Here is a 15,058-nt window from a genome sequence, read left to right on the forward strand (position 1 = left end):
ACCCAGAATAAGCTCTGTCAGTGTGGACAGGCAGAGACGGTACAGCATGTGACATGTCTTGTTCTCATGTGAGAATTACAGGAATGAGAGACAGCAGATGTTTGTGAAATTGGCAGACCAGGGCCTCGAAGTAAGGCTATTTTTTACACCAGAGGCAAACTTCCAGAATGTTGGAAGAACAGTCTTGAATTTTCTCCACTCCACTGATCAGGGAAAAGTATACCCATCGCCTGTGGAGGGCAGCATTACACTTGCCAGTGTACAGCCTGCAAGTGGTACTCACACCGGAAGCAAGAAGAAGAAGACCCGGAAGTATTTATTCTTGCATTGTTTACGTCACGTGCAGGGAGCTTCGTATAGAAAACGGTAGAAACCCAAGTGGCGTCTGGAAAGTAAAAAATAAACAGAAACTAAGTAAATATAAGTAAATAAGTACATAAATAACCGTTAATTTGTCAATAAGTGTTACAATATAATACGCCTGGCCACAGAAAAAAAAACAGCTCAACGGTTGGTTTATTTATGGACCAGCTTCTGAAGAATTCTGCATCTGCGATCTGGTTAAAAACCAACAACCACATACTTTGTTTCTTTATTAATTTGTTACTTTGAATTTAGAGTAAAATGTGTGACGTGGAGACGTTGCGGTTGTTCGTCAATGAGCGATTGAGCGCCGCAGCGGACGATATTTTCACTTTTTTCATCAGAACCCTGGAACTATACCACCAACAACACCATGGTACGGAATTAGTCCTAGTATTTTACATGATATCACATAATTATTATTATAATTATATAAAATATTTTTTGGTATTTATAAATGATTAACCTATGGAACCCTTATTTTATATAACTTCATGTCACATACCTTCCATTGACAGCCCATTCATGAAACAGAAAAGTACATAAGAAAAGTCAATAAGTATGTAGTGCACCTTTGTGGCTGAGTGTCTGTTCTCTCTGTCTCTGTAAAATAGTCGATCTGCAAGTTCACGACGTAGGATAATGAATTGTTCATTATATTAATGAACAATTCATATCAGTGTAATGGTCTTAGCAATGATGTTAATTTTTAACACCTTAAAAACAAGAAACAATAGACAATAGATCATGTTATGTAGCCAGGTCATTATTGATCTGGCAATTAAACTTGTGCCTTGCACACAAGCAGAGTGCGCAAACTTGTACTGCTACTAACTAATGTCTATTACAACTGCTGTTCTAAATCCTTTAGACCTGTTATTGACCTAATGCCAACCTTGAAACGTACCTTAGTTACGTCACTAACAACAGCCAAAAAGGGACCACCATTCTTACCGACATACATACATACCCAGCCAATCACCAAACGTACCTTAGTTACGTTTTACCCACCCACCATTGAAACATATATATCTTAATTACGTGACGTCACCATCAACAGCCAATTAGGGACCAACAAGGACAGTCCTACATACCATACCTACGCAGCCGGCCACAGTACTTGCACACTCTGCTTGCGCAAGTAATAATTATGTAATAATTATGTCAGGCCGATGGATGGATGAATGGCCAGTCGGATAACATCCTTAGGAAAAAAAAACATCACAATAATAACATACTCAGTTATTAATAATAGGCCTACATGTTAGTAAATGTCATTTTCTATTCTTCTAGACTTTTTCCCAGTGTGTGAAGATCAGATATCTGCTGAACATCAGGACAGAAACGCCAGTCTGCTCCAGGAGGAACCAGACCCTCCACTCATCAAAGAGGAACAGGTAGGAAGAACCTTTGCATTTAAGTGGTGCTCAATCTTTTTCATTTCAAGCAGAGCCATAGCCTATAGCTGAGAGAGTTGTGCCATTGAAGGGTCAGAAAACTGTGCTCGAGCTCTGTTCATGCAGCCCTGGAGTGTGACAAGCTGGAGTTTGAAATACATTGTTTTCAACGAGGGCGGCGCAAATTTCAGCAATGTTAAGCATGTGTGCAAACTGTGCAACATGACAACTGTTTTAAAGTATTGCAGTGACAACTACAGTAAAGTCTCTGTAATGTTTATGTTGTACTATTACTAAAAACGATCTGAAATAAACGAATTTAAGATAATTTACGCTGGGCTGTTGCCTGAGTCCAGTGCATTCTGCCAACTTCCGGTCCAGGACTTGTCACTCTTCGCCTAGCACTTCGCCAATATTAGTCGATGTAGAAGAGCCGCCAACTGTCGTATTTTAATGGCTCTAATGTCAAGGACCCCCACAATTATATATAGGCCTATTTGGCTGACCCCCATATTTTGTACCAGGGACCCCCCCAGAAGCAAAGATTTTAGTTCAAAATGTTTGCTGTAAAAGAAAATATATTCAACGATTTGCATTACATTTTCACGATATATATTTTTTTGCAGATCTACAAGCTGCTGCGCTATGAGCTTGTAGATCTGCTATTTTTCAGCAGTTAAAGTTTAAAATAATGTTTAACGTGGTTAAAAGCTAAGGTGACACAGATGTGTTCCAGGTCCTAATGGGTTAAAAGAATTATAAAATAAATCGCAATTATTTGTGTGACAACACTTTCAGCGCTCCCTGGTGTTCATGTGAAATTACCGCAGGCAGCCAGTCAATATCTGTGAATTTGTGCCAACTACTTCCGGCCCACACAGCCCAATACAGCAAGAGGAGGAGCAAAAGGTTTTACGAGCAGCAGCTGTAGTAATAAGGCAATAATATGGCTTGCGCGATGCGATCAGAAATCACTATTTACATCTGAACGTCGGGCGGATTGGACTAAAACAACAACTTTGGAGTATTTTTCGGATAAAACAAGCAGCAAAGAAACGACAATGAGTGGATCCTTATGGGAGGCGCACGCATTGATCCTCTTGATGGGAAGAACGTAGGTGCACGAAAGGTTAGTGTTGAGCTTCGGCTGCTTGGAATTGATATAAACCTTACAACCCGCCATCTGACGGGTATGGCGACCTTCGGGGTTAAATCTTAACCCGTCATCTGATGGGTTCCGAAGCGTTTTTGGCGTCATGGGTGTTAATACACTGTATTTGTTCTGCGGCCCCCTGTACTATATGTTTACTTGTTTTTGTATGTTTTTTTGTATGGATATCCATACCACTTTTAAGAGCCTGCTCAGGGACTACAGATGAAAATTAGCCTATGGCTAACTGGCCCATTTACATGGATTTGCAAAATGACGTGTTGATTAATGTGCATTGTCCCTGTTAAATAAATAAATAAAATAAAATAGTCTAGTAAAATATAATGATGGTGACAACTGCAGGAAGACGAGGAACTACTGCAAAGACCAGAGGAGGCTGATTGGCCAACGATGACGTCACCAGCAGCGAAACGTGAAGATGATGATGGAAATCATAAATATGTATATGCAAGGTACGCTCATGTTGCATTCCAAATTCCAACCATGCCTTGTTCCCCTACGGTAGTTGAATTTCAATTTCAGTTTTTGTGTGTTACCAGACACCTTTACAAACTAATTGGTGAATACATTTCTTGGTCAATAACCCTGACTATAAAAGACAATTTTCACATATGTATATGAGTTTCGAGCAGTTTCCAATTCTTTGTATATGAAAAATTAAATCAGGTTCTACCTTAAAAAAAAGTAAAAAAATATATATATTTAAGCATAGTGGTGGCCGCCATCCTTAAATGGACCATTTTTTAGGCCTTGACAGGCATTTTTAGCTGGACATGCCTTATTTAGATTGAGCACCCCTTAATACACCTAAATACACAGATGTCATAAATTAACACGATTTGCCTTCAGCATTTTCTGAAATGCTGCCTAGACTTCACTTAGTAGACTATAGACTTATTTATGAAATATTGACAAACACTCAAACTAAGGACATTTTCTCTACAATTTTGATTAGCTTTTATATTATTATAATTGTTTGTAAACACACAATACAGTTTCATGCTATGTCCAGACGAGGACATATTCTGCGTTTCCTGGGAAAGCATTTAGCCGATCTGCCCTTTCTGCCACACAGAGATGGCGTTTTTGAAACCACCTCCCAGAGTGGGAAAGTTTATTTCACCATAACCACTTACATAAGTATCACAGCTATTTTATATTTGCACATAATGTCTATAAATCTCTTATCCGAAAATGCCCATCTGCAGCCCATGCAGATCGAGCTTTTAGATGAGCTATTTTTGGAGAACGGATATAAATTATGGTGATTATCAATCTGGAAAGACAAGAAAAAAACAGATGATCTGCATTATTACTTGCGCAAGCAGAGCGTGCAAGTAATGTTTTCGCCCGGTCTCTTCCGCCATGACAGCTGTCCCGCCATTCGATGTTTATGCAGAAAAACATCAAATCTGTGCCTGTTTTGCTGGGACCAAATGACCACAAATGACCATATTTCTTACGTCATCATTTAGAGCTAGTCATACGTATACTATATACATAATCAGTAAAAAATAAAATAGCAAATTGTGCCTGATCTGCTGGGACCAGAGTACGTGGTGTGTATATGTATGACTAGCTCTTAATGATGACGTCAGAAATATGGTAATTTGTGGTCATTTGGTCCCAGAAAACCAGGCACAGATTTGCTGTTTTCTTGCATAAACATCAAATGGCGGGACAGCTGTCACGGTTTTTGGCGCAAAGTAACCACAGTATACCGCTAATCAACTTACAACTACACACTTTATACAGTATAGAGTATAGAGTATATATGTATACGTATATAGTATATGCCTATATACTATATATATATATTTCTTATGTCATCATTTAGAGCTAGTCATACGTATACTATATACATAATCAGTAAAAATAAAATGGCAAATTGTGCCTGATCTGCTGGGACCAGAGTACGTGGTGTGTATATGTATGACTAGCTCTTAACCCATTCTGACCTGAGATCAGATTCATACGAGGTTTCCGCCGGACACACACTGGTCTGATGTACCCATTCTGACCTGAGATCAGCTTCTAAAAATGTCAGTCGTTCAAAAATAGCAGACCTACAAGCTCGTATCGCGCCACTCGGTGGCGCGATATAAGCTTGTAGATCTGCTATTTTTAAATGGCTAAAGCATGACATGACGCTGACACCAAAATGGGTGCCCGGTCAGAATGGGTTAATGATGACGTAAGAAATATGGTCATTTGTGGTCGTTTGGTCCAAGCAAACCAGGCACAGATTTGCTGTTTTCTTGCATAAACATCAAATGGCGGGACAGCTGTCACAGTTTTTGGCGCAAAGTAACCACAGTATACCGCTAATCAACTTACAACTACACACTCTATATAGTATATATGTATACGTATATAGTATATGCCTATATACTATATATATTTCTTAAGTCATCATTTACAGCTAGTCATACGTATACTATATACATAATCAGTAAAAATAAAATAGTGAATTGTGCCTGATCTGCTGGGACCAGAGTACGTGGTGTGTATATGTATGACTAGCTCTTAATGATGACGTAAGAAATATGGTCATTTGTGGTCGTTTGGTCCCAGCAAACCAGGCACAGATTTGCTGTTTTCTTGCATAAACATCAAATGGCGGGACAGCTGTCACGGTTTTTGGCGCAAAGTAACCACAGTATACCGCTAATCAACTTACAACTACACACTCTATATAGTATATATGTATACGTACGTATATAGTATATGCCTATATACTATATATATACTATATATAGTATATGCCTATATAGTATATGCCTGCTTTGCTGGGACCAAACGACCACAAATGACCATATCTCTTACGTCATAATTTAGAGCTAGTCATACGTATACTATATACATAATCAGTAAAATAGCAAGTTGTGCCTGATCTGCTGGGACCAGAGTACGTGGTGTGTATATGTATGACTAGCTCTTCACCCAAACCTATATAGATAGAAACTTGAATCATACTTAATAATACTAGGTGTTTATATGCATAAAGTAGGTAGGTAGCAAATAGTTACATCTAAAATTTATACATTTCAAACGTTCCTTCACAGAGATACTGAGATTTGACAGTTTACAGCGGTCGAAAGGACTTGCGCGCTCTGCTTGCGCACTAGTTGGCCATTTATGGCCTACTAGTGTGCAACAAGCAAGTATGCACTCGACAGAGTGCAGTTCTAGTTATATAAATGATGGTGATTATCAATCTGGAAAGACAAGAAAAAAACAGATGATCTGCATTATTGTTACTATATTGGTGTAGTGTAGAATAGATTATAGGCTATATAAGATAGGCAGCACAGCCAGGCAGGTCCCTCTGCGAGGTGCACAGAACAGCAGCATGGACTCACCTCGTTAAAGTGCTTCGTCTTCTTGGGTGGAAATTAAACATTCTGAAGGTGCTATCAATGCTTCAACTTGCTCTCTAAATTATATTCTTTGCAAGCATGCAGCCAAAATGTCACTGTGGGCAAAGCCTTTGTTTGTGTAACTTCAAACCGGCTTTGCATTGAGAGACCCCAGGTACGATAAACCCATCGTTTACTGTCCATATTCCTCGATAAACGGCCTGTATAGTAGCCTATGTGCAATTTCTCTTGTTAACTAGCTGCGGATTAAGCAAAATGTTTAGCGCTGTGCAAAAGCAGGTGGAAACTATTAACGAGCAATTATCTGACATTCAGAAGTATTGCGTCCCGAATATAATCTCCAAAGTCAAACTCATAAATTCACAATGCATCATGCTGCCCCTCATGAGCTTTAAGATCTGAAACCTATGAATCTCATGCTTATGTATACTTTGTAGCCTATACTTCTTGCAGAAGAGGGTAGTTATGAGAATATTAGTAGGCCTATGTAAAATCATTAAAATTGTAATGAGTAATGAAAAGAAAGAAAAACATCACATTCACATGCATTTGACCTACTACAGCTTCTTTTTTATTTTTTGGGTGGCCATCTACAGGCCAGGTTCAGGTTTATTTGTCATGTGTATAGATACAGAGTATAAATACAATGAAAGTTATTTTGCTCAGAGCACTCTCAGTCTTACATACACAGGACATAAACAACATCTATAGTGCAAGAAAAAGACAAAAAAACAGGAAAAGAAAAGTGCAAGTGAAGTGACAAAACAGTGCAATACAGTTCAAGGTCAGCTGTTCAGCAGCCTGACTGCCTGGGGGTAGAAACTGTTACTGAGATGGGTGGTACGAGATTTGATGCTCTGGTAGCGTTTTTTGGAAGGGAGTAGTTTGAACAGGGTATTTGCGGGGTGGCTGGTGTGTGTACTACAGCTTTCTCTGGAATCTGGAGCGGTTTACCGGTCTAGTGTATACGGCATGCATAATTAACATAACCGCAATGTGGACGCAGGAAAGTTTTATATCGTTTACAAACTTGCAGCCCGAGCCGTCCTCGTGTATACAGGGTCTTAGTTATTAGTTATCATTTGGTTTTTGTAATGTCACATTTCTATTTTTATTTCAGTTAACTAAAATGTTGTTCTAACTCTAGTAAACCTTTAGTGAACTATTGTAACCAGAACCTGTCACCAGCAGCTCAACTCAATGTATCTGTCTGTCTGTCTGTCTGTCTGTCTGTCTGTCTTTCTGTCTGTCTGCGTGTGTGTTATTGAGAGCAGGGAGACGGAGGCTGTGGCCAGCACCTCATCTCAGTACATGGAAAGTGTTGCTGATGAGGACTGTGGAACATCTCCGTTCTGTCAGTCTGACCCTGAAGAAGCCATTGATGACCTCAGGACAACACAATCCACTTTAAACCCAAACACTTCTGGTAAGACTGTCCAACACAGTCCCACAGTAGTCGAAAAACCCTTTAGTTGTACAGTTTGTGACAAAAGCTATGGCGGAGAAAGTGACTTGAGGCGGCACATGAGGACGCACACGGAGGAGAAACCCTTTAGTTGTGCAATTTGTGGCAAATGCTTTAGTGGGAAAACCGTCTGGAAGAGACACATAGGGACTCACACAGGGGAAAAACCCTTCAGTTGTCCGGTTTGTGGTAAGAGCTTTATTCGTAACGAAACGATGAAGAGGCACATGATAACTCACACTGGTGAGAGGCCTTTTAGTTGTATGATTTGTGGCAAATGCTTTGGTCTGAATTCACATTTGAAGGCACACATGAAGACTCACACAGGAGAGAAGGCTTGTGTTGGTAAGATATCTGGGCAAAGAACAAACCTTACATAGTGTGACAGTGACATGGTCTACTCTAGATCAGTGGTTCCCAAACCTTTCTGACCCAAAAGAGAATGGAATTTCTTTCTTTTTCTTTTCTCAAACTTCCCAAATTAATGTATTTGGCCACAGACCCCTATCAGAAAATATTTTATGTGATAAAAGATTATTGTTGTTTAAATGTTTGAAATAGGTTCCAAATATTTTAAACTTTTTCAAGATTTAGCTGGGGACCCCCTGGAACTCCTTCAAGGTCCCCTCTGGACCCCACCTTGAGAACCACTTACAACCACTGAGATATTTGGTGTTAATGTCATGGTATGAATTTATTATTGAATAAAGAAAATAAAGCCTGTTAACTGAGACCAAATCTTTCTCACTCTCTCCAAATGTATTGTACATTTTATTTATCAAATGTGTGTGTGTATATATTTTTTCCCATTTTTTTAATTATTTTTTAAATGAATGCCCTACTTAATTCCTTGCACAAGAGTTTCGCACACAAGTATCAAATAGCCAATCTGCAAGCTCATCACGCACCATATGGCGACACGTGAGCTTGTAGATCGTCTATTTTTAGTACTTTTGAAAGTGTGTCTCTGTGTTTTATTAATATTGAACTAATGAAAAGTATAGAGCTTGTGACAAAATAACTATTAATAAACATTTCCTGAAAACATGGACATACAAGGTTTCCACTTGACAGTGACAACAAAGTAATTTGTGGATAAGTAGTGGCAGTGGCGGCTGGAGTGTCCCACGGGCCCTGAGGCGAGATTGACAGCACGGGCCCTGAGGCGAGATTGACAGCCCGCCCCCCCCCCCCCCCCCCCCCCCCCCCAACGCCGAACGGAACCGTAAATACCACTTCGGACTAAACCCCTCAACGTGGCTCAGTTGAGGGGGCAATGAATACACAGGTTGCATATTGAAAATCACGTTACATGTTGAAATGTCCATAACCATTCATTCCTAACGGAGCTAATCATACTGGAGGGTGTAGGGTTGCTACTCACTTGTGCCTGCTGTCTGTACTGTACATGGCTGTGATGAATGGGACAGCTTCGGGAAAGTTGATTAAATAGTCTCTTAATGTTTCATTTCAGGTGATAAAGTTCACGTGGGCATGTCCGTCCATCTGTATGATTAGGCTACTGTTGTTGTCTTGGTATTCCTTTCATGCGAAGGAATACTCACCTCCAGTGCATGTGGATGGAGCTGCTGCTGTTGTGTTTCTATTCCACCTTACTCCATCTATCTTGCCCTCTTTTGCCTGTGGTAATTTTATGCCTTGTTTATGACTGTTCAAAGAATCAAAACTCCACTTTATCAGGCGATTGCAGAGCAGGGCTAACAACTGTATACAGCCACAGCGTGACAGCGGACATACCGGAGCAAATCCATCTACTCTAGTACTCTAACGTGCAGCCAAGCAGCCCAGGTTAAACACTCTATTTCCTGCCTGCGCCGTGAAGGGCCCTTCACAATAAAGCGTCTCCCTTTAACTCCCATGAACTACATTTTACACTGCTTATTATTGACAGGAAATGTAGTCTTAGTTGCGGTAACTTAACAGCGTGTTTGTGGGAGAGAGAGCCAGAGAGAGAGAGAGAGAGAGAGAGTGAGAGAGAGAGAGAGTATACAGTTTACTGCCACGTATCGGAGCGGCCGGCCGGCCGGCCGGGCCCCCCCCCCCCCCGGGCCCTGAGGCGACTGCCTCGCCTGCCTCGCCTATATCGCCGCCCCTGAGTAGTGGTCTGCTGTCTGAACGAAAAGGGACGTCACAATATGGCCTAATGGACATAGAAATACTTAAAGGAATGCTTCACCCAAAAACGACTTATTGTCTATCAATTACTCCTTGAATTCCTGGAGATCCTTTTGTTTTTAATTTGTCACATTTCTAAGCCAATTAAGTGAGTAGTTACACAGTGAGAGGCTGCGTCGGTGTTGTCCACTGGCCAATAATGATGTATGTATGTCGGTGTTGTCCACTGACCAATAAGGGACCAACATTCTTATGACGTAACTATGGTACGTTTGGTGATCGCCTGGGTATGTATGTATGTATGTATGTATGTATTTGGTTAAAATGGGTAGGGTTTAAAAAAAGGCAAGAGTTTGCTCTGGTGCACTGGCCTAAAAGTGGGTCCTTAAAAACTGCTAAAACTTCTGAAATGTAGGTATGTAGGTATGTATGTGTGTATGTATTTTAAAAGGGGAGGCTTTTTTGTAAAAATCCCTGCCCGCAATACCTTCATATATTTAAAATGAGTCCAAAATAGGGTTACCAGTGAAGGGCCAACTGCCTATTCACTGGGGACTATGCAAGGCAGAGGCGTCCACCCCCCTGAGTCCAAGTTTAAGCTAGACCGCATACCTAAACCATACTCATAAAAAAGGCCATTAATAAAACAACCTAAAACCAAACAGGAGTAAAAGTTCACAGCAAGGCCTGGATACCATTTATTTATTTTACAGAAAAATGAACAGGAAGGGCATAAAAATCAACTTCTTTCATTAAGACCAGTGGGTGTTACAGTTTGTAATTTTTGTATCCATCTGTGTTCCATGAGTTTCCGTTGTCCACTGGTCCAACGGACTCCACATTCCAGACCTGAAATGATGAGGTTAGCGATAGGATGGGATTGAAAGTGTGTGTACAGAGTTGTGTGTATGTCTGCTCGTTGGATGTGATATAAGTGTTGTTTGAGGCGTGTTTCTAGTGTGTGTCCGGTTTCTCCTATGTAGTGTTTGTGTGCAGGTGATGATGTAGACTATATTGGGTGTGGTCAGAGACAGGGGGTCCGTGATGGGGGAGGAAGTGTGACTATGGGGGTTGTTGATGAATTTGCGGGGTTTGAAATGGAGTGTATGTGGCTGTGGGGGCTTGGGAGGTAAAGTGGAAAATTTGGAATGCACAAGGAGGTCACCCAGGTTCTTATTCCTTCTAAGTGCCGAAATTACTTGATGTGTTTGTAATGGGGGGTAGGATTGTTGTGTGGTGGTGAAATTCTGTTTAAATTTGTGGTGTAGTGGTTGGAGTGTATGTGAAAATGTGGTTATGAATGGGAGTAGTGTTGTAATGGTAGAGGAGCCGATGGCCTGGATGGTGGGAGAAGAAGAGTTGGAGGAGGGAAGACCTAGAGGAGAGGGTAATGTGTGGGCCCCGTCCAGGTCCGTCCCTGTCCCTGCGCTAGAGAGAGGCTGAGGTGGCTGGGGAAGAAGGCTAGGATTGAGGTTAGGGTTAGACATGGGGGTGAGAGGGTTAGGGGTAGGAGGCAGAGTGTTTGTGGAGAGTGGCTGGGTGGGGGAGAGAGAGGCCAGGGCATTGCTCCTGATGGTGCGCAAAAACCTTTTGCTGTAACCTCTCCTTCGTGGGACTGTAAAGAGTGTGTGTGTGGCCTGATTAAAGTGTTCCCTATTGGATGAAATCCTGAAAAACCGAATGATTTGTGATTTGATGATTCCTGCAAAAGTGTGCTTTGGGTGGTAGCTGTGTTTATGGAGTAGTGCGTGTGTGTCTGTGTCCTTAAAATATTTTTTTGTCAGTAGTTGTTTATGTGTAGGATCTATTGTATGAAAAAATACGGTGGTGTCCAGGAAGTTAATCTCTGTTGGATGAATTATGTGTTTGATGGTTATGGAAGCATGGTGTGTTCAAAATCTGTAAGAATGTATCAAACTGTTGTAAGGTGTGTGGCCAGAGCCCTATGATGTCATCTAAAAATCTGAAATACATGGTAGGTTGTAGTGGACACTTTGCCAAGGCCTCTCTCTCCCACTCACTCATGTATATCTTAGCATAAGCGGGTGCGAATTTCTTGCCCATAGCTGTGCCCTCTATCTGTAAGTAGTGTTTGTTATTAAATGTGAAGTCATTGCAATTAAGACTAAGTTCTAATAGTTGTAAAATGGCATTGTCTGGTCTAGTGTTGTCCGGGTGTGTCTGGAAAAGGTTTCTAACTGCCTGTAAACCAGTGGCTGTATGTATGTTAGTGTAAAGGCTGTCAATGTCTATGGTGAAAATGTATGTGTGTGGTGGCACGGCTATGGGCTTGATTTTTTCCAGGAAATCATATGTGTCTCTTAAATAGCTGACGTGTATGGTGGAGAGGGGGTTGAGGAAGTGGTCTATGTATTGTGCTATGTGGTAGGACTCACTGCTGCAGTCTGACACTATGGGTCTGCCGGGAGGCACCTCGAAGGGAATAGTCCAAGTCTGGGGATCCTTATGGATTTTGGGTAGTAGATAGAAAATCCTAGGTCTGGGGTTATCGGGTCCATAGAGGAAGTCGCGTTGTTTGGAGGTGATGTAGTTTTGGTGATAAAGTGTTGTAATGATTTGTCTGAGTTTGATCTGAGTCTGTGGTTGTATGCTGGCTGTGTAGTATCTAGTGTTGGAAAGTTGTCTGTTGGCTTCATATGTGTATTGGAAATTATCTAGAATGACTATTTTTGAACCTTTATCAGCTGGTTTAATAACTATTCGGGTGTTGTTCCGCAGTGTTGTGATGCTGTTCCGTTCGTCTGTGGTCAGGTTGTCAGGTCTGTCTGTCTGTCTGTATTTATGTATGTATGTATGTATGTATGTATGTATGTATGTATGTATGTATGTATGTACTGTATGTATGTATGTATGTATGTATGTATGTATGTCAGGGTAAGAATGGTGGTCCCTTATTGGCTGTTGATGGTGACATAACTAAGGTACATTTCAAGATTGTTATAAGGTCAATGACGGGTCTAAAGGATTTAGAACAGCAGTTGTAATATACATTAGTTAGTAGCAGTACTTGTCTTGCGCGCTTGAAGTTTGCACCTCAACAGAGTGCATTTCTAGTTCTATATTCAAATTGGCTAATGGGAGGGCAGGTGGACTGACCTCTGACATCACTCTGACACAACCAAAACATATTAGTACCCAATGTGTTGTCATGGCATCAGCCGCAAACAAATCTCCATGTATGGGCACAACAGTGGGAATGCCCAGTATAGGGATACTGATGACATAAGCGATCTCTATATATGGGCATTAGAGGGACAAGGACAAATACATCCATCCATCTATCTTCAACCGCTTATCCGTAGTCGGGTCGCGGGGGCAACAGCTCCACCAGAGTGCTCCAGCCTTCCCTCTCCAGAGCAACATTAGTGACTTCCTCCTGGGGGATTAAAATGTATGTTTCAAAAGAGTGGGTGAAGTATTGGGTATTCCTTCCCAATAGACATCACTTACTGTACAGTGTTGCGGTTAATTTCAGTTTTTATTTCGCACTTGAGGTAAGAATCCCCCCCTAAGATTTTGTAACCCATTTTGTCACCCAGTGTCAATTATCTAATGTAATCCTGGGTGCTACTGTACACTCCTTCTGCCAACCTGGGGAGAGCAACGGACTGCTTCCTTCAATGCATGAGGAGTCCAAGCCGCTTCTTTTCAACTGACAGGGGAAGCTTCCCCGGTTGGACGTAGCGTGTGGAGGAAACATGTTATTCCAACCAGTTCCTTTCCCCCCATCAGGGGTGGCAGTTTAGAGACCAGGGGTTAGGAATCTTCACATATCTCCTGCCATGGTGCAACAAATACCAGATTGAATTCAGCCAAATAGAACAAATGTAGCTACCATGTGATCTCAGACTTCCTTGCAGTGTTGGAGCACTTGATTTCAGTAAAGCAACGCCCTACTGCCTCCTACATTATGTGCAATTTCAAAACAGGTATTATGCACAGATTACCAACGAGCACTTCCAATCTCCAACTTTCTTGACAGAAAGTATCTCATAACATGTCTACGGTAGAGGATAGCCCCTTGACATGTATCCCGTTTTAGAGATGCAGATAGAGGATAATTCAAGCTTTTTGTACACCTGCAATGTTGATGAGTTTGACGTCATTTAATACAATCAGCAAATTGCGGCTAGTTGCAACCCAGCTATTAACTTAATGGCAAGATGGCCACCGTGTGCATTATGGTCTATGGTGGTCCCTGGACCAGACATTGAGAGAAAAATCACACCCATGTGAAGTGGGGGCATACATCATCATGACGTAACATGTCTATTTACAAGGACACTATGACGTAACATTCTCCATTCATTGTCAGAATTTAATGTTTGTAGGACGAAAATAGCCAACTTGCTCATACTCCTAAAATAGTGCTAGTAGTTCTTGTGCCTGGTGAAAGCCTCTTTTTGATTGGCTCGTACAATGTCGTCGGGCGAGGGTGAATCAAAGTGGAATGGTGTAATTGGCTGTAGAGGAGTTTGCTGCTCTTGGCTTTTGACCAGCATCTGGCCCCCTGGTGGTCTGTACAGGAGGATGGCCTTCATCATCCTCTCTCTGCCGTTCTTCTGGCTGGGGGCACGGAGTGACAAGGTCACAGCGAATACAGATGGTGAGGCACATGCAGTGAGGTCATTGTCACAGATATGAAGAAATGCATCTGCCGACCGGGCCACAGGTTTTCTCAAATCGATGTTCTGGCCCGACCTAGTGGGTTTGGGGTTCAGGCAGAGTAGTTTAGGTGGTGTCTTATCTTGGGCGCTGTTCACTTTGAAACTGCCAGTCGAGTCGGTCGACAATGTACGCCCACATGAGCTCCCTAGTGAAAGGAGTGAGCTGAGGGAATATTCTGAAGCTTTTGAGATGACTGCTGTTTTGACTTGGTTCTGAGAAGACAACTGAGACAGAGAGAGTGGCTCTGAAAGGCCAGATGGTCTGGTCTCTCGAAGTTTCAGCGCTTGAATGCAGAGGGGTTGAGATGGACCTGAAGGGTGGTTGCATTGATTCTGCAGGGCCAGCTGAGACGGAAGCGGCCTGTCTAGGCCTATTAAGGGACTGGTGCCGGTTGAGCTGGACACATTGTGTGTTTGTGCTGGTCTTGCAGTGCCCTGCGATTGAAGGAGAATGTGTG

At 41.8% G+C, this 15,058-nt stretch overlaps 1 protein-coding gene across 1 annotated transcript; it reads left to right on the top strand.

Annotated features, from left to right (window-relative positions):
- The first annotated feature begins 365 nt into the window (after window positions 1–365).
- On the top strand, window positions 366–8,449 carry LOC310865560 (uncharacterized protein). The gene is made up of 4 exons (XM_083774721.1): window positions 366–739; window positions 1,657–1,760; window positions 3,274–3,383; window positions 7,586–8,449. Exons 1-4 carry the CDS (start codon window positions 625–627, stop codon window positions 8,154–8,156), a joined length of 900 nt encoding a protein of 299 aa, XP_083630847.1. The 5' UTR covers window positions 366–624; the 3' UTR covers window positions 8,157–8,449.
- The last annotated feature ends 6,609 nt before the right edge of the window (window positions 8,450–15,058 follow it).

This window comes from Protomyctophum parallelum, assembly GCF_964188405.1.
Source record: "Protomyctophum parallelum genome assembly, chromosome: 10".
Classification (NCBI taxonomy): Eukaryota; Metazoa; Chordata; class Actinopteri; order Myctophiformes; family Myctophidae; genus Protomyctophum; species Protomyctophum parallelum.